Here is a 25,167-nt window from a genome sequence, read left to right on the forward strand (position 1 = left end):
GATGATGGGTCCATTTTAAAATGTTCATGGCTTTGGTTATGTTAGCTGCATTGTCGCTAACACAACAGACCACTTTTCCATCTACTTGCCATTCTCAACAGTTCCTCTGCCAAGTTCTCTGAGGTGTCTGTCGCTGAACTCAAAGCAGTCCAGAAGACAGCTAGACATCGACAAATCTTCAAAGAAGTGACATGTAACTGACATGTAAGTGGTTACCCTTGATGTCCAGCAGTCAGTGGTCAGGCAAACTGCAGTAGCTTTTTGGACTCTTTCCCACACTGAAGCCTTTGTGCTCTCGTACAGTTGTGGAATAAGTGATTTTGAAAGGGTTTTCCTGCTTGTAGTTGTGTACATTGGAGTTAGACTATTGCTATAATTTCTAAAACCTGTCGTCCAAGATCGAAAATGGCTGGAAATCGGTGGCAATCATTTTAGCCAATGCAATATCAATGTGGCCTTGTTTTGCTACAGACATAGACTTTGGCATAAACTGGTCCATAGAAGACTGCGTTGCTGTGGGTCGTAGGTCTACTTGACTGAGTGGAAACATCTCCATGTGTGGAGGTGTTGGCTCCACCACTATCACTAGCAGGCCCACTAGTTTCTCGAAGCTCCGCTACAGCTAGCTTCACAGTTGGGTGCACAGTTCGCATATGTCGGTGTAGGTTGTGTGCAGAACCGGCTTTATATGAGATTTTGTTTTGGCAAATTCTACACCGTGCTCTAACATTGTCTACATGATTAAAATGCATCCAAATGCTACTGTGCTTCCGACTCATTTTCCAGCTGTTGTTTTCACAGCTGTCCTTACTCTCTCCTCGGCTGCTAAGTGTGTGACTGTGAGTGAGTTGGCTCGGCCCTCCCTCACACATCCTTGGTTCATTGGTTGACACTGCGTGTCTGATTGACAAGAACAACAGGTGAGGCTGTTAGTCTGAGCAGACAGTCAGAACGAATGTGTGTGAGCTTGAGCATTTAGGCCTATATTATTTTATTTATTTTTTCGTTCTTTGAATTAGTTCATTCTATTCATTTAAATCTTTTGATTATTCATATCTTATTTCTTTAATATTTTTATAAATAGATTCGGCTTTTCTGATATGCGAGCCGGCTCCCAACGTTCACCTACAAGACCCGGCTCTTAGAGCCAACTCGTTCGCGAACGACCCATCTCTAGTAAGTCTCATTGTATCCTAACAACCTGGCAGCAGTTATTAAATTGAATATCTATGTCATAGACAACCAAATACTCTACCATGAAGTAGAATGAATTTAAACGTAGTTCAAATAGAATAGACTGAATGCTCTCAATGGTTTAGTATGATGAATCGTCTCGTCACTTTTAGGGCTAGGGAACATGAAATAGATAGAGAACGGGAGAAGCTGGAAGACAAAAAGAGGCAGAGGAACTCCAGCGACTAAAATAGCTTTTTCTGTGGAAGCAAGGCACGCAGGAGCAAAAGAAAGGAGCGCAGCAGAGAAATACCATGAAAGCTCACATGTTAAGGTATTAGGATGTAATCAATGTTCACGTCTTTCTCACTAGAGCAATATTACACAAGATTCATGGAGGTGTATTAATGAATCCTGCATTTGTATTTAAAGGAGGTCTGTAAGTTACCAACAACATGTACCATTATCATAATGACACTGTATTTGTTATTTCAGAGACAAAAACAGGAGCAGAAGGAAAGAACCAGAAATCCCTTGACAGATAAGTCAGTTAAGAACAAAGTCTTATTTACAATGACGGCCTACCCTGGCCAAACCCGGACGATGCCGGGCCAATTGCGCGCCGCCCTATGGGACTCCCGATCACAGCCGGATGTGATACAGCCTGGAATTGAACCAGGGACTGTAGTGACGCCTCGTGCACTGAGATGCAGTGCCTTAGACCACTGCGCCACTCGGGAGCCCTGTGCTTTACGCTACGATAGAGGCAGACAGAATATTTATAGAAAAACAACACCCGAAGGCACAGAAAATTAGAAGATGTGTCCGCAACTGTTTCACTTATAATTGAGCTACATAAGATTTCATTTAACAATTGAAATATTTCTGTTTAGGTTGAAAATGCCAAGGAACAGCACATAAGAAAACAACAGGATTTTGAGACCAAAAATGCAGAGCACATTGCTGTGGAGGAGAAGCAGATCCAGCAGTATGCAAAGAATGTGATCAAGACATACAATACATACACCACAAAGCTGCCAGGGAGGGAATTGGAGGTGGTCCTGGCCCCATCTTTGGAGGAGTGAGACCAAGTTACTTGGTTCAAGAATGCACTGGTGTCGATGCCCAATTAGGTCAGCAGTATATCTCAGGACGTCAAAGCGCTGAACGAGACGTGGTATGTTCAGCAATCCAAGAAAAAAACGTGGATTCACATGGTAAAGATCTGTTGAAAAGAGCAACATGAGCTGCATTTACACATATCTTTTTTTTCCACTAATTGGTCTTTTGACCAATCAGATCAGCTTTGAAAGATCTGATGTAATTGGTCAAAAGAACAATTAGTAGAAAAAAGATCAGAATTGGGCTGCCTGTGTGAACACAGCCATGGTCAGGTAAAGCATGATTAGAAAAATAAACCAATGGAATTAAAAAAAAAAAATGTCATAAGCATTTATGATATACCACCATTTAGTAATTTACTGCACATACAAAAAAGGAAACTTGATAGGCAGGTTGTTGACTGACATAGTGTGATGATTGCTGTCTTTTTCAGTGCTCCAAGATGATTCATCTCAGAATTATGGGAATGTAGAGATAGTGATAGTAACCAATGTCTCTGAAATTATAATTTTTTGTTTAGTTTTGAGAATATACACAGTGGTGGAAAAAGTAACAAATTGTCAAACTTGAGTAAAAGTAAAGATCCCTTAATAGAAAAGGACTCAAGTAAAAGTCAGTCACCCATTAAAATACTACTTGAGTAAAAGTAAAAAATTATTTGGTTTTAAATATACTTTAGTATCAAAAGTAAATGTAATTGCTAAAATAAACTTAAGTATCAAAAGTAACAATTATTTCAAATTCATTATATTAAGCAAACCAGACGGCACGATTTGTTTTTTGTTTTGTTTACGGATAGCCAGGGGCACACTCCAAAACTCAGACATAATTTACAAACAAAGCATTTGTGTTTAGTGAGTCCACCAGATCAGATGCAGTAGGGATGACCAGGGATTTTCTCTTTAAGTGCATAAATTGAACAATACTCCTGTCCTGTTAAGCATTCAAAATGTAACGAATACTTTTGGGTGTCAGGGAAAATGTTTGGAGTAGAAAGTACATTATTTTCTTTAGGAATGTAGTGGAGTAAAAGCACAAATTGTCAAAAATATAAATAGCACAGATATCCCCAAAAACGACTTAAGTACTTTACACTACTGAATATACACACAGTTCAATTAAAACTAGTGCACAAATTGGGAAACAATACTGATAGCCTGGTCCTAGATCTGTACCTGCATAATAATAGTCAGAGTTGGATAAAGCACAGATCTGGGACCAGGGTATAGTTTTATTTTAATACAGCTTCCAATTTACTCATTCATCCCCCCTTCCCCTCTCTCCCATGAACTACTCCACCAGATTAGAATGTGATGCATCAATGTTCTCTATATCTATTGAATCAATTGTCACTCTTCTGTTAAACAATCTATAGGCAATAAAACAAACATTTTAACCATATCCTTTTATTTCAAAAAAGATGTTTCATTAGGGAATATTGAATTCTGACCGTTTATACAAAGCCAGTGGTTTTCATTTATAGTTCAAAGGAAAGTCATGGCGAGGAATGTAACGCCAGTACGAACTAACATGGTGGAACATCACAGCAATGCATTTACACCTAAGGGCGAGTTTAAAAAAAAAAAACTAATTCAAAGATGTACGGGGGTAAATCTGAACATAAGCCCGTCTAACAAAAACGCATACAATAATACAAAAAGCAACATGTCAGTTTCTAATTCATTTGAGACTGAGGTCAGGAAAAAGTTAGAATTCCCTGAAACAGCCAGGTAATAAACAATTAAAACGTTCTTGTATCTGTAACACCACAATCATTTTACAAAATCAGCCCTTCAAATCAAATTGAGCCTTCTCTACTGACATATACACTTAAGTCAGACAGTTTTACGTGTAGCGCTTACAGTATGTTCAGTGACAAATAATGCGACAGTTGGTAATTCAAACACTAAAAAAAAAAAAAGAATAACCACATGATTAGTCATACTGGTGATGTATCCATGTAATATTAGTTAAGTCAGGCATTAAGCCCAGAAAGAACAACACAGGACACCAAACTCATCCCTTCCATTACAATTATCACACTGGAATAACATGTCCCCTCAGTACCAGACAAAAAAAATATATAATTAAACCTGACAAACATTTTATTGTCAGAAATGTTCCTTCCAACAGTCACATGTTCAGTCATTTCACCACTAACCCTCAATGCACATTACATTTCCAACATTTGTAAAATGAGTCTGACTGAACGCCCCCCCAAAAACTAAATATCTCCTAGCTTTCAAAACTTATGAAATCTTAAAATTGTACAAATATTCCAGAATTGGATCGGTTGTAGTATTTGTCTAAAATCGTTCTACAGCAGAACCACCCACACACATTATTAGGTATAAACGGGTGAATTTTTCATTCCGATGATGGACAAGAGTGAACATTTACTGGACTAATCACGGTCATCAGAACTTGAGCTGTACTTCTTTTTCTTGCTGTGGTTTTTATCCTTCTCTTGGCTCTTTGACCTTTGATTCCGCTCAGGGCTTTTCCCTGTGTCTTTGGACTTTGGACTTCCCTCCCTTTTCTTCTTGGAGATGGGGCTCTTTCTACCCCTGTCCTTCCCTTTGCCCTCCCCTTCACTCTCAGAGTTGCTGCTCTTGGACCGCCTTCGTCTGTGAGTGTCTTCACTGTCTCTGGTCTTCCTCTGATGAGATGAACCGTCTTTGCTATGGTCTCGATTGTTGCTCTTACTCCTGGAGCGCCTGCCTCTACGGGAGTCTCTGCTCTTAATCTTGTCTGGACTCCTTGACCGATCTCGGCTCTTGGATCTACCTCTCCTTTTGTCCTCTCTCTCTCTGTGGCGCCGTCTTTCATTGCTCTTACTGCGCTCCCTACCTCGCTCTCTGTCCCGTCCTTGCTCTTTGTCTCGAGATGAGACAGGTCTCCCCCTGTCCCTGCTTCTGCTGAGAGATCGGTTCCTGTCCTTTCCAGAGTTCCTCTCCTTGCTTCTAGACTTTGCCTTAAGCTTCTCACCATTTCTTCCTTTGGTCTCCTCTCGGTTCTTGTCAGCCTCAGTGGGTTTAGAGCGTTCTTTACTTCTAACACTGTCTTGAGTTCCAGACTCCGTGGCTTTTTCTTTATTGAGGTTTCTGTCCTTGCTTCTTAGGCGGCCCCTCTTATCATCCGCTTTGCTATGTTTCTGATCCCGCTCTCTGCTTTTGGACCTACCACTTTTCTCTTTGCTCTCACTGCGGCTTCGAGATTTGGCCTTCTTTGCCTTGTGTTTGTTGTGCTTGTCTTCAGTTTTAGAAGTGTCCTTTTCTTTGCTATTGGATCTATGGGAGCGACCTTTCTTCTCCTCTCGGTTTTTACTAGGGTTTTCTGCAGCGTGTTCATGCTTGTTTTCAGAGGTCTTCCTCTCTCTTCCTCTTGGAGCTATGCCACTCTCATTCTTGTCCTCTGTCATGTCACCCCTACAAACATAAATACAGAGTAAAGTCACCCTCACAGCAAACGCAGAATCCAAGTTGAGACTGAAGAAAACTTAAAATAACTGGCCCTTGGCTGATGATAACTTCTGGTAATAAAATAAATTAGCCAATACTTGAGAAGCTGCTTAACTAGATAATAATAAGCTGCTTTATACTTCAACAGCCTGATAAGTCCAGCAACGGCAGTTAAAATACTAAAAAAGTAAGACTTACTTGTCACCCTTTATCCAACGGTCTCCGCTGGATGCTCTTGGTGCCCTTTGTGCACGCTGCATCTCATGGCGCCAGTGTGGAGGAGTCTCACTACGCTGGAAACGGTCCCTTGACCTTGACCTGGAGTGTGACGGAGTTCGATACCGCTGCAAGAAAGACTCAATTACCATTAACTTTCTAAACCCTTGTTTTGCAGAAACTGTATGACGATACTACTGTACTTTCTTGACAGTGCACTTACTCTTGGACCTCTGCCTTTAATCGTCCTGCCTGATCTAGTCATCAGAAGGCTCCTCTGATATGCTGACTGACAATGAAACATTCTGCAACAAAACAAAAACGCATTTACATGAATATACTGTTGTTCCCAGTTGTAAAGGTTCAGAATGAACTGGAATGTTGTTCCGTCTTGTCCATGAACTCACCTCTCCCTAGGCTTTTCCCTCTCCCTCTTTTTTTCCCTCTCCTTTCCAGACTCATCTTTTTGCTGCTGAGGACTTCTCCTCATAAGGAAACTATTTTCTGGGATAACAGGGATTTCCTCTGGTCGTACCGTAGATGTAACCTCTTCCTCTTTCTCATCACCACTGCCAGCCTCAGACCTACAGACATTACAGACCAGACTTAAAACCTATGCACTAATGAAGGCGGTTGTTAGAGTTCACATGCTACGAAAGACATTAAAACAGTCACTACAAACTTTTTTTTATCCTTCTTCTTCTTCTTTTGTTTCTTGTCCTTCTTTTTCTTGGACTCTTTCTTGTGCCTCTTCTTCCGTTTCTTGGGCTCTTTATCAGAGTCACCCTCAGATTCAGAAGAGTCGTCGTCAGAACTGTCAGAGTCACTTGAGCTGTCGCTGCCACTGGAGACGGCCTTTAGTCTTTTCTTTTCTTCTTTTTTTGCTGTAAAATGGTAGGGGACAGTTAACATACAGCACCAGCCAAAAGTTTGGACACACCTACTCATTCAAGGGTTTTTATTTTTACTATTTTCTACATTGTAGAATAATAGTGAAGACATCAAAATGATGAAATAACACATATGGAATCATGTAGTAACCAAAAAATGTGTTAAACAAATCTAAATATATTTTCTATTTTAGATACTTCAAAGTAGCCACCCTTTGCCTTGACAGCTTTGCATGCTCTTGGCATTCTCTCAACCAGCTTCATGAGGTAGTCACCTGGAATGCATTTTAAATTAACAGGTGTGCCTTGATAAAAATAAATTTGTGGAATTTCATTCCTTCTTAATGTGTTTGAGCCAATCAGTTGTGACATGGTAGGGGGTATACAGAAGACAGCCCTATTCGGTTAAAGACCAAGTCCATATTACGGCAAAAACAGCTCAAATAAGCAAAGCCACAGTTCATCGTTACTTTAAGACATGAAGGTTTGTCAATGAGGAAAATTTAGAACTTTGAAAGTTTTTTCACGTGCAGTTGCAAAAACAATCAATCGCTATGATGAAACTGGCTCTCATGTGGACCACCACAGGAAAGGAAGACCCAGAGTTACCTCTGCTGCAGAGAATAAGTTCATTAGTTACCAGCCCAAATAAATGCTTCACCGAGTTCAAGTAACAGACACATCTCAACATCAACTGTTCAGAAGAGACTGTGTGAATCAGGCCTTCATGGTCGAATTGCTGCAAAGAAACCACTACTAAAGGACACCAATAAGAAGAGACTTGCTTGGGCCAAGAAACACAAGCAATGGACATTAGACCGGTGGAAATCTGTCCTTTGGTCTGATGAGTCTAAATTTGAGATTATTGGTTCCAAACGCCATGTCTTTGTGAGACGCAGAGTAGGTGAACGGATGATCTCCGCATGTGAGGTTCCCACAGTGACGCATGGAGGAGGTGGTGTGATGGTGAGTGGGTGCTTTGCTGGTGACACTGTCAGTGACTTATTTAGAATTCAAGGCACACTTAACCAGCATGGCTACCACACCATTCTGCAGCAATACGCCATCCTGTCTGATTTGCGCTTAGTGGGACTATCATTTCTTTTTCAACAGGACAATGACCACAAACACACCTCCAGGCTTTGTAAGGGCTATTTGACCAATAAGGAGTGATGAGTGCTGCATCAGATGACCTGGCCTCCACAATCACCCGACCTCAACCTAACTGAGATGGTTTGGGATGAATTGGACTGCAGAGTGAAGGAAAAGCAGCCAACAAGTGCTCTGCATATGTGGGAACTCCTTCAAGACTGTTGGAAAAGCATTCCAGGTGAAGCTGGTTGAGAAAAATCCAAGAGTGTGCAAAGCTGTCATCAAGGCAAAAGGTGGCTACTTTGAAGAATTTCAAATATACTTAAATTTGTTTAACAATTGTTTTGGTTACTACATGATTCCATGTGTTATTTCATCGTTTTGATGTCTTCAGTATTATTCTACAATGTAGAAAATAGTAAAAATAAAGAAAACCCTTGAATGAGTAGGTGTGTAGAAACTTTTGACTGGTACTGTAAGTGCTAAGGATACCTCCCAAAGCTATGATCCTGACGATAACACAGTCCAAGATCTCCAATTTAAAGCAATAACAAGTTTAAAACACCTTGCCAATTTTTTGGAATCCTACGAACCTTTTGATTTTGGAATGAGCTCTCCACAGTTCATAACTTTCACTTCAGAGTATGGTCTACTGCCAGTATCTGTCTTTTGACTCTCCATTGTCTGAACGACCTCTTGGCCAGAGATCACTTGGCCAAAAACCACATGGACACTAGAATAAAAATCAGCAAGTTATAACAAGTGATAATTAAGAACAGATCGCTATTTATCTAACATGCTCTTATTATCAAAAGACCATTCAATCAGATACAGATTGCCGAACTAAGTTGCAATGCTTGTCAGAATATTATAAATTACCCATCCAAGTGCGGTGTGGGTTTTGTTGTTCTGTAGACCAGGATAAAAACAAATGGAGCAGAAGATTAGAATGAGTCAAACATCCTTTTTTTAGGTTTTGATTCACTCAAGATGCTAGATTTATGAATGACCAACTGATCAATTTTGCATTTCTCATCCCATATGTATATAATGTATTCTATTCAATTTTACTGTATTTTAGTCTATACCATTGCTCGTCCAAATATTGATATATTCTTAATTCCATTCCTTTAGATGTGTATTGTTGTGAAATAGTTAGATATAACTTGTTAGATATTACTGCACTGTTGGAGCTAGAAACAAGTTTTTCGCTACACCCGCATAACATCTGCTAAACATGTGTATGTGACCAATCAATTTGATAATAGCAAGGCCCTTAAAACATTGATAGACTTACATGAAAAACTGTGATCCATTGGTATCTTTACCCCTGTTTGCCATTGACAGGAGGTACTCCTTGTTATGTTTGACAGAGAAGCTTTCATCTGAGATACAGACAGGCCATTAGTTAGTCATTGAGGCTGGTTTTGATTAGAATATTAAACAAAATCTGTAGAGTCCTACCTTCAAAGAATCCTCCATAGATAGATTCCCCTCCTTTTCCATTGCCTGATTTACAGAAGGAATATAGACATTTGAATATCTGCAAATGAAACATTTCTACGTTTTGGTTGTTTGAGGCAAACCCGTATTTCATATACCTTCACTGAAGTCTCCTCCTTGAATCATGAAGTCCTTCACAATTCTGTGGAATAGGCATCCTTTGTAATGTAGAGGTTTTTGTGTACCTTTTCCAATTCCTTTTTCGCCTACACAGAAAGTAAAGGTTTAGTCAAAACAGAGAAGACAATATGTGCATCATCTAAAGATGGTCTGAAATTAGTGTACCAAGACAAGAGAAAGTCAAATACCTGTGCAGAGGCATCGAAAGTTCTCACAGGTTTTGGGGCAGACATCAGAAAATAATTCTACCACAACTCTGCCAACTGCAAGAGAAACCAAGTTTGTGTACATTTTAGTAAAGCATCTCTACATTTCAGATATATGATTAACTGGATGGTAAGATCAAAATGGAAAAACGTTGCATTCTTACCCAGCACGTTACTGATGCCAATGTCAAAAAAGCAGCGTGGACGCTGGACTTTTATTCCCATTATCAAACTTCTGTAGCTGAAACCAACGTGTTTTGCTGTTAGTTAGCGAGCGTAACTTAGCTCGATAGCTAGCTAACGTTAGTTGTTTACGAATACAAACATAACACCCATCCCTAACTACAAGCGGAGGCTAATATAGCCTATTCATTCGTTGGCATTAGGGCCATGGTGTATCAAAAACATGACTAGATAGTTAAGGTTAGCCGAGTTAAAAACACGCTTTATCAACGTGAATATCTAGACGAAACAATGTAAACTAAAACAACATTTTCATTCTAGTTAGTCGTTTTGCGGATTATGGCCTGCAAGAAGCTACGCTGCTAAAACTACTAGCTGCTGTTAACGTTAGCAGGCACTTAATGCAATGATACATCTCCGTCTTTCTTTAGGATTCACCGCTTTTTCAAATTGACATAACTTACAATAGCGGAAATATTAGAGAGTTGACCTACAAATTAGCTCAGTTGGTCAACCGAGGCCAATATCTCACGATAGTTCTCATCAACAAGGTGAAATCGAGTTTCATTCAGCGCTTCCTCCACAACGTTTTCTAAAGATGGCGCGACGGGAGAAGTCGGTGCATTTTGGGTAAAAAGATGCGCCAGTCGGCGCGCAGAAGACGGCCTTTCACACGTGCGGTCCCTGGTACATCTGGCTGGCTTTGGCTGTTCTTATGATGATCGCTCATAATGCAAACACAACATTTTTGATAAAATATTATAATTTTTAAAATGTCTTCCGTTATTGTTTACCCGCTGCTTGTGTAGAGTACAGAAACTAAGGGACACAGGTTTTACATGTTATTTACATTAGGGACTTGCTCATGGATTATGGTAAAAGGTACAGTATATTGAAAATAAAGTACGGTAGTGGTCACGCTCCAGGAAATCGAGAAAACAGGGAGAAAGAGAGCGCACTTGTTTGAAATGGAAAAGCGTCGTGGTAGCTACTATTATTGATAATAAAAAGAACGTCAAGACGAAGCAGCTGCTTTACAAGTCGGATGCACTTTTGAGCGCTACATCCCGAGGGGTTCGTTCTGCTTGTGACTGCCGGTTAAATGGCGTCCCTTGACAAGGCAAGAACAAGATGTATGTCAGGAGAAGTGCAGTATTATCATAAGGAGACGTATACTTGGAATACGGAGGAGGAATGGAGGGAAAAGGAGAGGCAGAGGGTGAGCTTGAGTCGGTTAAAAATGTCGGGGAAAATTGAGATTGTTTGTTAAAGAAGAATGGTAGAAATTGTAAACAGTGAGTTGAAGACGGGGAGAAATGGAAGTGATTGAGGGCGAAGTATCGGAGGTGGTGAAGTTCTCGGAGCCCGAGGCTTGCACTGAGGGTCAGGATAAAGATGAGTCTGTGACAGTAGGAGTGAAGTTTTTTGAAAAAGTTGGGTGTTGTGGAATCGCCGAGGGTAACCAGAAGTGGTTTGTGATAATTGTATGTGTTTCTGCTGGTCAGAGGGAGTACCTTGTTAAACCTTTTTGGAAGGCTATCATTGTAAATAAAATGTGCTCTTAGCTGACTTGCCTAGTTAAATAAAGGTTAAATAAATAAACAAATGGGGCAATATATGTCAATTGTTTTGCTCTCAAGAAAAGGGTGCCATTGAAAGGAGTGATTATTGGGGTTGTTTGGTGCAAAGCAGACAGACAGGGTGGCGTGAGTGGAGAAACAGAAGATTCATTGTCTGTTCTTTTGAGTTTTTATGTTGAGTCTTTGCCCGACAGTGATGTTAGGATATATAAATGATCCTGTATGAGCTTTTGTGCCGACTACATTACATTGTTACAGGTGTCAAGCTTATGGGCATGTGGCAGCAGTGTGTAGGAGTGAGGTTCCTAGATGTGAGAAGTGTGCAGAAGCGCATGAGACAAAGAAGTGTGTAGCATGGGAAAGTAGTGATATGTGTTAATTGTAGGGGTGCCCATGGGGCTGGGGATCAGAAATGTCCCGTGCGAGAGAGGCAGGTTGAGGTTTCCAGGGTTAGAGTAGTGCAGAAGTTGTCATATGGTGAGGCAGTGAAGAAAGTAGAGGAAGATGGGTCAAGGGGGAGGGAATCCTGAGAGGAGTAGTAGATCTATACCAGTACAGAGGGATAGGCCAACAAGTGATATATGTTTCAGTAAGATAGGATTTTTGGCATTTATAGTAATGGTTATCAACTGTACTGCAGGGATGGAACGTAAGTTGCAGAAAATAGAGGTTGAGGTGGCAGCTGCAGAGAGGTATTTGAGTGTGCGAGACTTGACATCAAAAGAGTTACAGGGTGTGTTAAGTGGTGGTGTCCCATCCTTCCAGGCTGTTGGCCTAAAGTAGGAATAAATATTTAAATAGTGGAGTAGGGTATTTATTATTTGAGTCTAGTGTTAGATGGTAGGGTATTTGTTGTGTTTTTTTTGTTTTTTTTTAAGATTTAAAAAAAAAAATCAAAGTATAAGGGAGTTATACTCCAGTCTAGTAGGTGGCGGTAATGCAACATTTATTGGATGCCAACCGCCTTTAAACCTCATCGAAGAATAATAAAAAGTACGGTAGCCTAACACAGCCAATAGACTCAAGTCAAAAACTGATGTAGCCATTTAGCTAGCTGGAGAAGTAAAATAGATCAATTATACTAGTTTGTTTGGTAGGTAGATTTCACTCTAATTCATCATTTGATATAACTGAAACGAAAAGAGACTTACACCGGTAAACGCTTAAACGGCTAAATGTGTTGGAAACGGGATTGACTTGGGCACTGTCCTGTCCCCACGTGAGTAACACACGCTTTTATAATATTTGTAATTGTCACTGCTAGGGCTTGAAAGTCAAGTCCCTGATTTTTCAATGATTAGGTATAGTAACTTACTACTTTACCCGTTATGATAATAATTTGCCAAGTATATTATTTCGTAATATAATTATACTGTATAGGCATGCTTGTTAGATATCATTAGGAATATAAAAGGACGTCATCAGTGTCAGTCAGATGTGTTGTTGCTGACGTTGTTACTGGATGCATTAATTAATTGTTTCAGCATGTACCTATGTACCTTAATTTCACATTATTCATTTTGTGGAGACATCTTCGCTATAAATTCATATCTTCTACAGATGTTTCACTTAAGGAATATGCAGGCAGCTTTCTGTGGACCAGATCTTGGCACTGGTTAGTTTACCTTCTAAATATGTGGACTTCCATTGTCACTTGAACTAGGCCGGGTCCTCCATGTCCATGTTTCGGCTCCGAGCTGTGACTGGGAGCCGCTACCTGCGCAGGTTTTTGCATGGGGGAGCAGCGAACCGGGACCATGTTCTGGAGCAGCTTGGCGTCTGCTCTGGTGAAGACCAAGTGTTGGAGGTGGTCGGCAAGAACAAGGCCAAGCTGACTGTGAACCATGTTAGCTGTGCCGTAGGCATGCTCTGGCATTTCCAGAAGGAGAAGCCACAGATGCTGAGAACGGTTGAGTTCATCAAAAGCCACCCAGAATTCCTGACACTCCGGGTGCTGGCTGAGAACAAAATTGAGCTCATGGATGATGTCATGTTGGTGGACATGCTCTACAATGTTCTCAGGTACAGATGGTGGATAAGCATATATACTTAGTCTTTAAATGTTTGTTTACATTTTCACATCAATGTTGTATTTTCTCATTTGAAGGCTCAATGTGGAACCATATGATTCTCTTGCTCAGCAATTGGTCTCAGAGGCCTGGCGCAGATTATACAGGTAAATCAAAAACATGTTATTTTGCTATTGAATACTACATACCTAAAGCAGAACCATTATCTTTTAACATGGTGGTGTGAGCTGGTGTACAGATGTGGGTTGATTCACTGTTTTTCAGATTTCCAATGCCATCACTGTCCAAGTTTGCTGTCTGCCTAAGTGATCAACATCTGCAGCACAGTCCTCCAATGGGTCAAATCACTGACATTTTGGATCAGAAACTCGCCTCAATTGATGATGCCAGGTACAAAAAAACAAACAATAATCAGTACTGGTAAGTTCTTGATACTACTTAATTTTTCACATTTCTGGACATGTCTCTGCAGGATCCTGACAACCCTCATGGTCAGCGTGTCATCTTTGGTGTCCCCTCATCTGCGGGATAAACTCATCAATAAGGCAGATCATCTCCTTGACACCATGGATCCCTCACACTACAACAACCCCAGGAGGATGGTGCAGTTCCTGCGCAACATCAAGTATAGTTATCGTCCCCTGCTGGAGAAGTGCAACCACATTCTCCTGCGCAATGTTCCCCACCTAAATGCAGAGAACATAAGCATCATCATGGGGCTCTACCAGTCAATGCAGTTCAACAACTGTGACTTCCGTCTGGCTGCAAAACAGAGGCTAATGGAACTCGTGGACTCGAGCGCAGACCCTTTCTCCTTCACCAAGCTGTTTGTTGCTCTTGGGCCTATGGCAGGGGAGGACACCAAAGAGAGGTAGATTGAACACTTTAGTATGCCACGACCATAATCTGTTTCAATAACTGTATAGTTTTACGACTATTAATCAACTTTGAATCCTGATGCAAGTTCAATTCACAGACCATTTTCAACTCATTTACATTGCCTTCAGAAAGTATTCAAACCCCTTGACTTTTTCCACATTTTGTTCTGTTACAAAGTGGAATTAAAATGGATAAAAACATTTTTTTGTGAACGATCTACACAAAATACTCTGTCGAAGTGGAACAAATTCAATGTATTTTTATTAATGGCAAATAAAACACTCATTTTGATTTAGATATGTATTCAACCCCCTGAGTCAATACATGTTAGAATCACCTTTGGCAGCGACTACATTTGTGAGTCTTTCTGGGTTCATCTGTAAGAGCTTTGCAAACCTGGATTGTACAATATTTGCCTGTTTTCTTTTAAAAGTTATTCAAGCTCTGTCAAGTTGGTTGTTGATCATTTCTTGACAGCCATTTTCAAGTATTACCATAGATTTCCAAGCCGATTGAAGTCAAAACTGTAACTAGGCCACTCAGGAATATTCAATGTCGTCTTGGTAAGTAACTCCAGTGTATATTTGGCCTTGTATTTTAGGTTATTGTCCTGCTGAAAGGTGGATTTGTCTCCCAGTGTCTGTTGGAAAGCAGAGTGAACCAGGTTTTCCTCTAGGAATTTGCCTCTGCTTAGCTCTATTTCGTTTCTTTATATCCTAAAAAAAAACTCCCTAGTCCTTGTCGATGACAAGCATACACATAACATGATGCAGACACCACCATTTTTGAAAATAAGAAGAGTGGTACTCAGTGTTGTTAGATTTGCCCCAAACATAATACTTTGTATTCAGGACAAAATATTTATTTTCCGCATGTTTTGCAGTATTACTTTAGCTGTCATTTGGGTTAGTATTGTCGAGTAACTACAATGTTGTTGATTTATCCTCCGTTTTCTATCACAGCCATTTAATTCTGTAAATGGTTTAAAATTGCCATTGACCTCACGGTGAAATTCCAGAGCGGTTTCCTTCCTCTCCGTCAACTGTGTTAAAAGGACACCTGTATCTTTGTAGTGACTGGGTGTATTGATACACCATCCAAAGTGTAATATCTTCACCATGCTCAAAGGGATAGTCAATGACCTTCTTTGCATGACATTGGAAAACCTCCCGGGTCTTTGTTGTATCTGTGCTTGAAATTCACTGCTCAAATGAGGGATTATACTGATAATTGTAAATGTGTGGTACAGATGTGGGGTAGTCATTCAAAAATCATGTTAAACACCATGTATGGCACACAGTTAGTCCATGCAACTTATTATCTGACTTGTTAAGCTCATTTTTATTCCTGAAGTTATTTAGTCTTGAAATAATAAAGGGGTTGAATCTAGACATTTCAGGTTTTCATTTTTTATTAATTTGTAAACATAATTCCCCTTTGAGTTTATGGGGTATTGTGCGTAGATCAGTGACACATCTACATTTTATCCATTTAAAATACAGGCTGAAACAGAACAAAATGTGGAAAAAGTTGAGGGGTGTGGATACTTTCTGAAGGCACTAACCACTTCTCTTTCAGGCTGGAGAGTACAGCACTGCTACTGGCAGAGGATTTGAATGCCCAGCAGGCCCTAGCTGTGGCAGAGACACTAGAGGAGATTCAGTGTAGAAACCTGAATCTGATCCAAAAGTAAGTTCATTCTCTGCTGTAGCCATGTCTGAAAGTTTCATGTAGACAGTAGAACTAAGGCAAGTTCCTTTTCAGTCAGTCAACTTCAGTACAACATACTATGTTGTATATACATACTACTAACTGTCCTATAGTGGTAGAGCGTGCTCACCCCCTGGATGTTGTGTGCTGAAGTTTGTACATGTTATCATACGTTTTCTGATCACAGACAATTTGTTATTCTTCAATTTGCTGGTGCAATGAGTAAGATGGCTAAGAAAACGACCGAGACGACAATGGCTAAGCCGGGGTCGATCGTGCCACCAGTCAGGCGGTTATAGCATTTCTTTGAAAGATACTCATGATCCATGTGTAGTTTGTCTCGGCTTGGAGCCCGCTCAGTCGAACCAGTCCGTGTGCGCATTTTCACGTACTGTGTACAAGCTCCCTGGAAAGACGTGTAGCATTCTTGAGGAAGCTTGGATTTACAGATGGCTACTTTCCTTTCCCGGATGCCAGGAAGCGGAGCTGGGTTGGATGGTTGGTACAAATGTCTGCCTGGGCGTGGGGTATGCGGTGGTTGCCCGTGCCCAACCCATCTCCTGTATGCTCTGTTGCCGGCAAAGGGAGGCTGTTCGAAGAGGGAGGGCGGCCAGGTTCGGTGGTTGGCCGCCTGGGTCTGTCTGTCAAGCACCGCTTGCCTCTCTTCCCAGACTTGTTGATGAAGTGTCCTGTCCCAATGGTGAAATTGATGGGGTAGCTCACTTGTTTAGTATACGTAGCGTTACGTCACTTGGTTATTCTAAACGGACCGTGTTGTGGTCAAAGATTCTAGCCAGCCAAGCATAGGCTAAAAAGCCTCCTGGCTAACGTTGGCTAGCATGCTTAACTTCCCTTGACTGGAAGTTATTAGCTTTCCCCCAGTGTTATGGCAACCCCATTGCTATTTTCAATTCCCGGAGTTCACAGGGGTTAAGTCTTGTCTTCCGTATGTGAATTCGATGAAAAGTGTTCCTTCTCCATGTTCAGAGACACGGTTATCAAGAGTGGTGGAAATGGAATAACCAACCTCTCCCTGTCCACAAGGTGGCGTTCCGCTCCTTCAGATGGCATATCACGGTAGTCTCGTTGTCTTCTCCGACCAATGGCGCGCATATGCATTGTCACCCATGATCATGCAAATGGTGATGTCAGGGTACAGGCTACAATATGTGTATGTCTCCCCCACGCCTCTGCAGCATCATCTCGTCGACTGTTCCCAAGGCCTCCGTGCCCGTTTTGAGGAACAAAATATCCTCCCCTTCCAGACGCAGGCAATCTGAGTGGTTCCTATGTCGATGATTCGGGACTGCTGGTACAGCCGGTATTCCTGGTTACGAAAAGGGATAGATGGGACATTATGTCCTATTTTAGACCTACGTGCCCTCAGCAAGCACCTCAGTCTACTCAAAATGCTCATGAGCTGCCGGCTATTACAGCGATTGGCTGGTGGCGGAGTCTAGAGGGCAAGCAATGTTACACACATCCATGCTACTGTCCTGTATTCAGTCTCTAGGCTTCATAAGAAACCAGAAAAAGAGCTGTCTGACTCCATCTCAGCGCATTCTGTTTCTGGGTCTCGAGCTAGACCTACTCGTGTATCACGCTTTTCTATCCCCACAGAGGGTGTCTGAGTTCAAGCTTTGCGTAGCCAAATTTTGGCTGGGACACACAGTGCGTTTAAGACCCTTCCAGCGCTGAGTGCTAGCCACTCACCTGGACATGTCTCGCAGCCTTAGCCAGTCGCTTTGGGTGTCCCTGTTAGGCCTCCCGGCCATGGTCAAGTGGTGGGACCCTCTGCTATTGTCAGGGGGCTCCCATGGGCTGAGTTGTATCCTGCAAGGTGATTACGACAGACGCATTCCTCCGAGGGTGGGGTGCTCTGTACGAAGGCAGATCGATTCGGGGGGTATGGACACTGGTGCAGAACATACTGCATGTCAATTACCCGGAGAATCTGGGGCACTGGCGCTTCTTCCTGTTTTCATCTGGCTGGCTTGTGCTGGTCAGAACTGACTCTGTCAGTGGTGGTGTGCATCAACAGATGGGGAGAGACTCTCTCTCCCTCCTAACCTTGGATTGCTCCCTATTGCTGGGGAGCAATGCACACATGCTTTGGGCAACGCATGTCCCCGGTTGCTTCAACTCAGGTGCAGATCTTTTATCCAGATGGGACCCTGTCCCTCAGGAGTGGAGGCTCTCCCAGGTATGGGACATTTTTGTCAGGGCCGACGTATTTTTATGCATCACGAGGAAACGCACAGTGTCTTCTATTTTTCTCCATAGGGGACCCGAGTGCCCCGTTGGGAACTGGCGCACCAGTGGCCTCGTACCCGCCTTTACGCAGTTCCACCACTGGTTCTGATTCAGCCCAGGTTGGAGTGGGTGCACCGGGAGGGCTTACCATTGATTCTTGTGGCTCCTCGTTTCCCCAGGCAGCCTTGGTTTGTGGCGATCATTCACCTTTTTAGACGAGGACCCGTGGGAACTTGTTGTTCCAGATGCACAGGCAGGTTTGGCAAGCGAGGCCCGCGATTTGGTTCCTATGGGCCTGGCCCCTAAGATGGACAATTATTGCTACCATTCAGTCTGCAAGTGCGGTGCGGTTCCTGAAAGGTCATCGTAATTTCAGAGCGGTCTCTAAACCTATTGCGCCCACATGGGACTTGGAGCTGGTTTTGGAGGCAATGTGTGTGACACCCCCCTTTGAGCCTCTACAGTTGGTGGATCTGAAGATCCTCTCCTACAAAACCTCCCTGCTCATGGCTTTGGCCTCAGATGAACGTGTTGGTGACCTCCAAGTTATCTGTACACCCTTCCTGTACTCAGTTTGACCGGGGCGGCTCTTAAAGTGACGTTTCATCCAAATGCTGCGTTCGGCCCGAAGGTCATGGCTATGTCTTAGAGGTCCTTAGCTTTTGAGCTATTTCCTTTTTCGTCTCCTCCTTTTGCTTCTAAAGCGCAACAGAGGTTATTATCCATGTGTCCGGTGTGAGCTTTACGCACATACATTGAACAGACCCGAGATATCCGCTTACGTGACCAACAATGTCTGTTTTGATAATCCAGCTTGCGGCAGGGCGCTCTCTAAGCAGCGTATCTCCCACTGGATTGTGGAGGCTGGCATCTCCCTGGCATATAGCAGCAACGGGCAAGGGTTATCTAGCGGTGTACGCACCCACTCCACCAGGGGTCTGGCAGCATCTTGTGCATTATTTAAAGGGTTGACTATAGGGGATATTTGTGCTGCGGCGAGTTGGCCATTACCACACACTTTTTGTTAGGTTTTATCCCCTGGATGTCACTGCTCCTAGTATTGCACACAGTGTGCTTACAGCTGGGAGAGGGAAAAGTCACTGGGCAGCGTGACGTGTGAACAATATCTAGACTGCCGCATCTGGCGGGGTCAGGTCTGGGTGGTCTGCCATAGGCCGTTTAATTTATACTGAACAAGAATATAAATGTGACATTCAATAATTTCAACGATTTTGCTGAGTTAATTGAAATCAATTCATTAGGCCTTAATCTATGGATTTCACATGACTGGGAATACAGATATGCATCTGTTGGTCAGAGATACCTTAAAAAAAGGGAGGGACGTGGATCAGAAAACTAGTTAGTATCTGGTGTGTCCACCATTTGTCTCATGCTACGCGACACATCTCCTTCGCATAGAGTTGATCAGACTGTTGATTGTGGGATGTTGACCCACTCCTCTTCAATGGCTGTGGAAGTTGTTGGATATTGGTGGGAACTGGAACACGCTATCGTACACGTCAAGCTGGAACATCCCAAACATGCTCAATGGGTGACCTTTCTGAGTATGCAGGCCATGGAAGAACTGGGACATTTTCATCTTCCAGGAATTGTGTATAGCGACATGGGGTCGTGTATTATCATGGTGAAACGTGAGGTGATGGCGGCGGATGAATGGCACGAAAATGGGCAGCAGGATCTCGTCACGGTATCTCTGTTCATTGAAATTGCCATCGATAAAATGCAATTGTGTTCATTGTCGCCTGTAGCTTATGCCTGCCCATACCATAACCCCACTGCCACCATGGGGCACTCGGTTCACAACGATGACAGCAAACCGCTCACCCACACGATGACATACACTTGGTCTGCGGTTGTGAGGCCGTTTGGACGTATTGCCAAATTCTCTAAAAAAACGATGTTGGAGGCGACTTATGGTAGAGAAATGAACATTAAATTCTCTGGCGACAGCTCTGGTGGTTATTCCTGCAGTCAGCATGCCAATTGCACACTCAAAACTTGAGACATCTGCAGCATTGTGTTGTGTGACAACTGCACATTTTAGTGGCCTTTTATTGTCCCCAGCACAAAGTGCACCTGTGTAATGATCATGCTGTTTAATCAGCCTCTTGATATGCAAAGGAGAAATGCTCACTAACAGGGATGTAAACAAATTTGTTCCAAAAATGAGACATTTCTGGGATCTTCTATTTCAGCTAATTAAACATGGGACCGACACTTTACATGTTGCGTTTTATATTTTTGTTCAGTGTAGTATCCGTAGGGGTCGGCTTGTGGCATGATATATTTCCCTATAGTATGTTGTACTGAAGTTGACTGACTGAAAGGGAACATATAACTTTAACTAATGTTCGTTCCCTGAAGGAGGGAAACGTAGTGCAAGACCTGTTTGGTCCTGCACCGCCTGTTGCTGGGCTCGGTGAGGAGTGGTATTAAATTGAAGGAATGAATCCGAGCCTCACGCTTATCACCTGTGGAAGGCGGGGCTTCCAGTGAGTTGCAGATTACATTGGCCTTGTCAGGTGTGATTGTGGATCCTTCAACCGAAGTTGCGAGAGTGCGACTCCCCCATAGTATGTTGTACCTCGTTTCCCCTCCTTCAGGGAACAGTAGTTATAGTCATAATGTAACGTTGTCTCTTTACAGGATTGCATCAGTAGTCCACAAGAACCTGCATGTCTACAAGCCCATGGAGATGGCCAGGATCACACAAGCCCTGATCCTGCTGCATTACCAGAGTCCAGAGCTCTTCACTAAATTAAGGAACATTCTGGTGCAGTGAGTAATTATTCGAAAGAATTCCTTGCCCACTAAGCTCCTTTTGTTTGTAGACAGGTCACTCTTATTGCATACTATACAGTATGAGTAAGCTAATACAACTTCTTCTCACAGGTTCTTGCTGGACAGTGTCTACCCATATGAAGTGACCATGCTGACTCGTGTTCTCTCCATGCTGCCTTCACCTCGACTCGACGAAGGCGTCATTTCACGGGTGGAGGCAGTGCTGCCCCAGTGTAATCTGAATGACCTGAACACCTTTGCAATGGCCGTCGCTAAGTGGGTGCGAAATGACCCGTCCTACCGACACAGCACGCCCAGCAAGTATGTGCGTCTGCTACAGACACTGAACCGCTGCGGGCATGAGCGCCTGCGCAAGGCTGATCGCCTGGACTTGGTGTTGGAGGAGCTCAAGTACATGTCAGGGGAATGGTTTGAGGAGATGCTGCTGGAGGAGACCATGGTTACACTCCAGAGGTTGGAGGACCAGATATCCTGGACCAATGTGCCTGAGATGGCCCTTTTCCTGACCAGGACTAATCACCTCTGTACTCCATTAATGGACCGCATCGCTAGCGTGGCCATGGAGAATATCAACAAGGTACTTTGAGACATGACACATTACCTTTTATTTCACATTAGGGAATACTGTTATATTGCCTGTATATATGTAGAGACAGAATGTAAGTCCGTACTAATAACAATTCCCCCCCCCCCCCTCTTTCCTGAAGATCCACTACTCTGCGACTTATGCCACCTTGCTGCCCTTTGCTGTACTGAATTATGATCCACCAAGGGTGGATGAGCTGTTTGAAATCGGCATTCAGCGCGTCATACCTCATATCAGTAAGTGATTGTGGATTATGCTACATTTTTGTGTTTGGAACTCATCAAAAGGACCAGCCAAATATATTGTTCTTCTTCCTCCAGGTTCCTTTGACCCCCATCTGCTTGTACTTCTTGCATATGCCCTGGCTGTGGCTGACTGCTTCCCGGAGGACCTGGTTCGAGAAATCTTCAATGTGAATTTCCTTGCCAAGCTGGATTCCCAGTTAGAAAGTACGTTATCGAATTATATTAGAAATGTGTGAATGAATACAAATTTGTATCCTGTTTCCCTTACTATCAAAAAAAAGCCAATCAAGGTTGAATTGTATACAAATGCAAAACAATATACATTCAGTGGCCAGTTTATTAGGTATACCAACCTAGTAATGGGTCAGACCCCCCCTTTGCCATTACCATTACACCACCGCCACCAGCCTGTATCGTTGACACCAGGCAGGATGGAGCCATGGACTCGTGCTGCTTACGCCAAATCCTGACTCTGCCATCGGTATGACGCAACAGGAACCAGGATTCGTCGGACCAGGCAACGTTTTTCCACTCCTCAGTTGTCCAGTGTTGGGGATCGTGAGCTCACTGGAGCCGCTTATTCTTGTTTTTATCTCAGAGGAGTGAAACCCAGTGTGGCTGCAATAGCCCATTCATGACAAGGACTGACTGCGCCGTTACTTGCCTGTTTGTAGCCTGCCTGTTAGCTTGCACGATTCTTGCCATTCTCCTTCGACCTCTCATCGAGCTGTTTCCAACAGGACTGCTGCTGACTGGATGTTTTTTGTTTGTCTCGTCATTCTCGGCAAACCCTAGACACGGTCTGTTAACTCAAAATTACACCACAACAAGGATCTAGTTTAACAACGTTTACTCAGCCGTATTAGCACAATACATGGTTGCCATTGCACTCAGGCCAGGTTCATCAACAACGAGACTCCTGAGCAGGCACACTAATAACAGAGTGATAGCATCGTAATAGAAATATAGGGATACTTAAAACATGAACTTAACACTGCCGTTTGTGATAAGCCCAGGAGGTCGGCCGTTTCTACGATACTGGAACCTGCGCGCCTGGCTCCGGCGATCAGACCACGCTCACAGTTTTGCCCATTCTAACATTCAATGCCTCGATACCTGTCTGCCTGCTTTATATAGCAAGCGATGGCCACATGACTCACTGTTTGTAGGAGCGAACCATTTTTGCGAACGGGGTGGTGTACCTAATAAACTGGTGTGTAGTATATAAAAGGTTGAATATTATGAGATAAGGCTGGTGGGATAAGCTAAACTCTCTTTTGTGGTAGCCCTGCCTGACGCCCTCAACAAGCGGATCCGCCTGCGTCTCATGGAGCTAAATCGGGCTGTGTGTCTAGAGTGTCCAGAGTCCCAGGTTCCCTGGTTCCACGAGCGTTACTGCCTACAGTTACAGAAGAAAGGTGAGCCAATACTGATGTATTCATATTTGTGGATTGCCCCAGTTCCTACTTCACAAATGTTGAGGGTCTAATTTCACGCTTACTTTTGTCAGGGAATGGTTCCATCAGTCCTGTCCAACAACAAATCCACAAAATGCTTGGGGAAGTTCTTGGAGGGATTAATTGTGCCAGAGTGGCATTGCTCACTACTTATTTCTACACAGTAGGTGGGTAATACACAGGATTGGATTGTAGCATGTTTGACAGCAGTTGACTCCTCCCTTACAAAAAAAGATTGCAGCCAGGGTGCAGAATAACTACAGTATGCTGCAAATACTGCGTCCAAAATAAAGAAACATTTGCTGCAGTAATTTTGCAGTGTAACTGTAGTTATAGTGCAGTTCAACTACAGTACACTGCATTTTATTCTGCAGTCATTGCGTCCAAAATACCACAGTCGACTGCAGTTTCTGCACTTTTACTGCAGTTTCAAACTGGCAATCTTTTTTTTGTAAGGGCTGAGTCCTGACCATGTGTTATGTTAGTAGATTGGTATTACACTAAGAAGTTAATCAAATGTGTCTGTCACCTGTTCTAGTTGTGATCTATATTTCATCTTATCCCCCTAGACTTTGAATGTGTTCTGGACAGACACCACCAGGCGGTGGCCTACAGTGAGCAAAGTCAGTTGCAGATATCTGAAGATGGGAAGGTCCGCTGGGGTTCTGACTCTGTAGGGAAGGATCGGAGCGAGGTCCCTCCAGGGGCACAACGGTAGGAAACTTTTTTTTGGTAGATTTCAGAACTTTTGGTTGAAAACATTTTGCTGATGTACTGTCATCATGGGTAAACGCATTGAAAGGGATTTCATAGGTACTGACGTTTTTCCTTTTTCACATACTCAGTGTTGCTGTGGACTTCTTGGATTCCAAATCCTTCTGCAAAAACTCTCGTCACATGAAAGGGGAAGCCATGATGAGAAAGAGACATCTGGAGATTCTGGGATATCATGTTGTCCAGGTATGTGTGTGAAATATCATGTCTGTCCTTTTAAGTGGTATTACTGTGTATATAAAATTGTACATCACTGATTAATGGTAATGCCATTTAAACAGATCCCTCATTTTGAATGGAACTCTATGGAGCTCTCCACACAGGATGCATGGAAGGAATACCTTAGGAAGAAGATATTTACTGGGCTTTCCTGAAGCACCTAGATGTTGAATGAAGGACATGTGCTTTGTAGAGAAAGCAATGAACTGTGAGAGAAAAAGTCTGCCTTTTACAAATGTATATTTGCAGGCAGGTCATTGACAATTGTTTTTAAGCATCAGATGTTTATCAAGTGCTCCTTATTGCCTACTCCAAAGCCTAAAGTGGACATGGAGCTACCTCACCTCCTGCCAAGAAACATTCTATCAGGCTTTTTATATGAACTGTAGCATCTGTCAAATAATAATTGTATGTAATAAATTTAAAAAATGCTTTGTTTTTGTGGTTTTGATTCCTCCAATGAATCTGTTCCACATAAATATAATACATTGAGCAGGAAGACATGTGTATATAGACAAACTTTTAAGGTACAAACTTTACTTTCTTGCCCTTGTTTGTAGCCTGTTTTGTGCTGATGTTGTGTTGCTGCCATGCTATGTTGTCTTAGATCTCTCTTTATGTTGTGTTGTCTTTCTTGTCGTGATG

General features: G+C 42.7%; 2 protein-coding genes across 4 annotated transcripts; one reads left to right on the plus strand and one right to left on the minus strand.

Moving 5' to 3' along the window:
- Nucleotides 1–3,685: 3,685 nt before the first annotated feature.
- Nucleotides 3,686–10,570, minus strand: LOC115156037 (peptidyl-prolyl cis-trans isomerase G). The gene is made up of 13 exons (XM_029703241.1): nt 10,461–10,570; nt 9,948–10,024; nt 9,766–9,840; nt 9,556–9,663; nt 9,419–9,463; nt 9,252–9,339; nt 8,834–8,863; nt 8,548–8,687; nt 6,653–6,856; nt 6,380–6,554; nt 6,196–6,277; nt 5,955–6,100; nt 3,686–5,723 (listed from the first exon to the last, which is right to left on the minus strand). Exons 2-13 carry the CDS (start codon nt 10,006–10,008, stop codon nt 4,700–4,702), a joined length of 2,178 nt encoding a protein of 725 aa, XP_029559101.1. The 5' UTR covers nt 10,009–10,024; nt 10,461–10,570; the 3' UTR covers nt 3,686–4,699.
- An 8-nt stretch (nt 10,571–10,578) lies between these two features.
- On the plus strand, nt 10,579–24,959 carry fastkd1 (FAST kinase domains 1). 3 transcript variants are annotated; one of them, XM_029703238.1, is made up of 15 exons: nt 10,579–11,185; nt 13,210–13,568; nt 13,654–13,722; nt 13,841–13,966; nt 14,049–14,447; nt 16,034–16,144; nt 21,086–21,217; nt 21,332–21,818; nt 21,949–22,063; nt 22,148–22,276; nt 23,359–23,490; nt 23,583–23,696; nt 24,099–24,243; nt 24,375–24,489; nt 24,585–24,956. In XM_029703238.1, exons 1-15 carry the CDS (start codon nt 11,069–11,071, stop codon nt 24,675–24,677), a joined length of 2,643 nt encoding a protein of 880 aa, XP_029559098.1. In that variant the 5' UTR covers nt 10,579–11,068; the 3' UTR covers nt 24,678–24,956. The 3 variants fall into 3 exon arrangements, with proteins under 3 accessions (XP_029559098.1, XP_029559099.1, XP_029559100.1); XM_029703239.1 differs by lacking the exon at nt 10,579–11,185 and adding an exon at nt 12,467–12,765 and having other exon boundaries at nt 24,585–24,959; XM_029703240.1 differs by lacking the exon at nt 10,579–11,185 and adding an exon at nt 12,816–12,847 and having other exon boundaries at nt 24,585–24,959.
- The last annotated feature ends 208 nt before the right edge of the window (nt 24,960–25,167 follow it).

The sequence above is a fragment of the Salmo trutta genome, chromosome 20 (assembly GCF_901001165.1).
Source record: "Salmo trutta chromosome 20, fSalTru1.1, whole genome shotgun sequence".
Classification (NCBI taxonomy): Eukaryota; Metazoa; Chordata; class Actinopteri; order Salmoniformes; family Salmonidae; genus Salmo; species Salmo trutta.

Coding starts and splice junctions, on each gene's coding strand:
- LOC115156037 (XM_029703241.1), bottom strand. CDS start 10,008: ATGGGAATAAAAGTCCAGCGTCCACGCTGCTTTTTTGACATTGGCATC. Junction 9,464..9,555: donor AGGAGGAGACTTCAGTGAAG/GTATATGAAATA, acceptor TCTGTAAATCAG/GCAATGGAAAAGGAGGGGAA. Junction 8,864..9,251: donor AATGGATCACAGTTTTTCAT/GTAAGTCTATCA, acceptor CCTGGTCTACAG/AACAACAAAACCCACACCGC.
- fastkd1 (XM_029703238.1), top strand. CDS start 11,069: ATGGCGTCCCTTGACAAGGCAAGAACAAGATGTATGTCAGGAGAAGTG. Junction 23,697..24,098: donor TACTTATTTCTACACAGTAG/GTGGGTAATACA, acceptor TTATCCCCCTAG/ACTTTGAATGTGTTCTGGAC. Junction 24,244..24,374: donor GTCCCTCCAGGGGCACAACG/GTAGGAAACTTT, acceptor TCACATACTCAG/TGTTGCTGTGGACTTCTTGG.